Here is a 1,971-nt window from a genome sequence, read left to right on the forward strand (position 1 = left end):
AGCACAGCATGAGTATCTGAAGAAGGAAGGGAAATGGAGGAAGGTTAGGAGATTTACGGAAACACCTCTCACGCCATCCTCACCCCTGATGTTCTCTCCTTACCATTGACTTGAATAACAGTCCAGTTGATTGACAGATCGTCAGGCATCTCAAAGGTGAAGGGTGCAGCGTGCGGAGGAAGGTCTTTATCCACAGCAGTCACAAACAGACCAGAACTCCTGTGGCCTGCATCCCTACAGACTGTGCCACTCAGAGGGAAGAGCTGGGGGGGGAAGTCATTGGTCTCCTTCAGTGTGATGGCCACTGTGGCCGTGGTCGACACACCACCTGCATCTACGCAGGAGAACATAAATACAAAGCAATGTCACACAAGGCAAGGCAATTTATTTACAGTGAACAATTCAGACACAAAGGCAATTTAAAGTGCATTACATAAGCCAAAAAACAGACAAAGCAAACAATACAGAGAAAGTTAAAGGTCGTAGAAGACAACAACAAATAATAACCCATTAACTTACAACAGCTTATTTTAAAGTAATAGCCTTCTCACAACGCTCATCTATCTCTGTGCAAACAATTCAATTAATCTTTTTCTTAAAAGAGGTGTAAAACTCGCCATGTGCGTTAAGGGTAAACAAACTGACCTGTAACCTTGACTACAGCATTGTAGATATTGTTTCTAACATTTGGTGATTGCATGTTGAAGGTTCTCTTGGCAGTAATGTCTCCTGTAACTCTGTTGATGTCCAGCCACCTCTCAGGGTCTCTACTAATCTCATACCTGCACAGAGAGCAGAGAAAACGTTACAGAAAAACATATCTTGTTAGTTTACTTGGATTCTTAAAAACAAAAAACTGGTCCTCTTGTTTTGTGGATCGTTATACAGTCTGTGACCGTACCTCAGGTCAGAATTATCAGGGTCGAAGGCAATGTTGCTTTTCAGTAAAGTCCCAGGAACTACAGACTCAGGGACCACTATCTGTATGGGGTCCTCCCTGAAATGAGGAGCTTCATTCTCGTTCACGACAGTCACCACCACTGTAGCGGTGCTCACTGGAAGGTTGGGAGCCTTGTTGCTCAGAGGATTGAGATTTTCCACCGTCAGAATCAGGGTATACTCATGCTGTGCTTCATAATCCAGAGGCTGCATGAAAAAAAAGAGCAGAAAAAGCTTGTGGAAGGGAAAATTTGCCCTGCACTGTGGTTGGATAATAAAGAATGAATCATAATGCTATATGTATGACAAAGGCTCAAATTTCAGTCATTTACCGACCTACATAAATATAGGAAAAGTCAAATAAGCATTTGTTGTCTTAGTAACTTCAAGTGTAAAACTCAACCACTAGAGGGAGTTGTTGAGTTGTGACAAAGGGCCTCATTGCACACTTTAACTTTAAAGGGCAATGCCACCCATTTTGAAAATTAAAATTATTCCTGCGCCCCAGAAACAGATCACTCAACATTTGTGAACACATACTGTTTTTCCTTTAGATAGAACATAGAAAATGTATGTATTTTAAAGAAATGTCACTGGCATGTAAAGCAAAGGTATATCTGATTTAGTATGAATGGTGTACACTTTCAAACACTGACTGAACAGCACATAGCCCGGAGCACAGAAATAACTTGTTGTCTCCTTGTAAAAACCTTGTAACACGCGTGTTGGTAATGGTCATGTCCTCCTTTGTAGGTTGAACAAAATTCTACATTCACAGTGACATGATACTTAATGGGTCTCTAAATTCCTAAAACTAAAACTTCCATAAAACCTTTTAACACGTCATCACTGTGTGCTAGATAAGACCCTGAGACTCCGCAACCTGCACAATTGGTTTATTTACATTTTAGCATACATTTTAGCACTCTATTTAAGCAGTTGCACATTTTGTTTTCCCATCCTGTATATATTCAAAAATTTGTTCTTATATTTGTATTCCTATTACTATTATTATTTCATGTATATTGTATG

General features: G+C 40.1%; 1 protein-coding gene across 1 annotated transcript in view; it reads right to left on the bottom strand.

Annotated features, from left to right (window-relative positions):
* Positions 1-1,971, bottom strand: part of cdh15 (cadherin 15, type 1, M-cadherin (myotubule)) — a 16,492-nt gene that overhangs the window by 2,082 nt on the left and 12,439 nt on the right. The window contains exons 8-11 of the mRNA XM_032515777.1: positions 902-1,146; positions 646-782; positions 104-334; positions 1-16 (exon numbers count right to left, since the gene is read on the bottom strand). The exon at positions 1-16 is cut by the window's left edge and continues 224 nt beyond it. Of these exons, the coding sequence (XP_032371668.1) occupies positions 1-16; positions 104-334; positions 646-782; positions 902-1,146 (629 nt within the window). The remainder of the gene's footprint in view (positions 17-103; positions 335-645; positions 783-901; positions 1,147-1,971) is intronic.

This window comes from Etheostoma spectabile, chromosome 1 (assembly GCF_008692095.1).
Source record: "Etheostoma spectabile isolate EspeVRDwgs_2016 chromosome 1, UIUC_Espe_1.0, whole genome shotgun sequence".
NCBI lineage: Eukaryota > Metazoa > Chordata > Actinopteri > Perciformes > Percidae > Etheostoma > Etheostoma spectabile.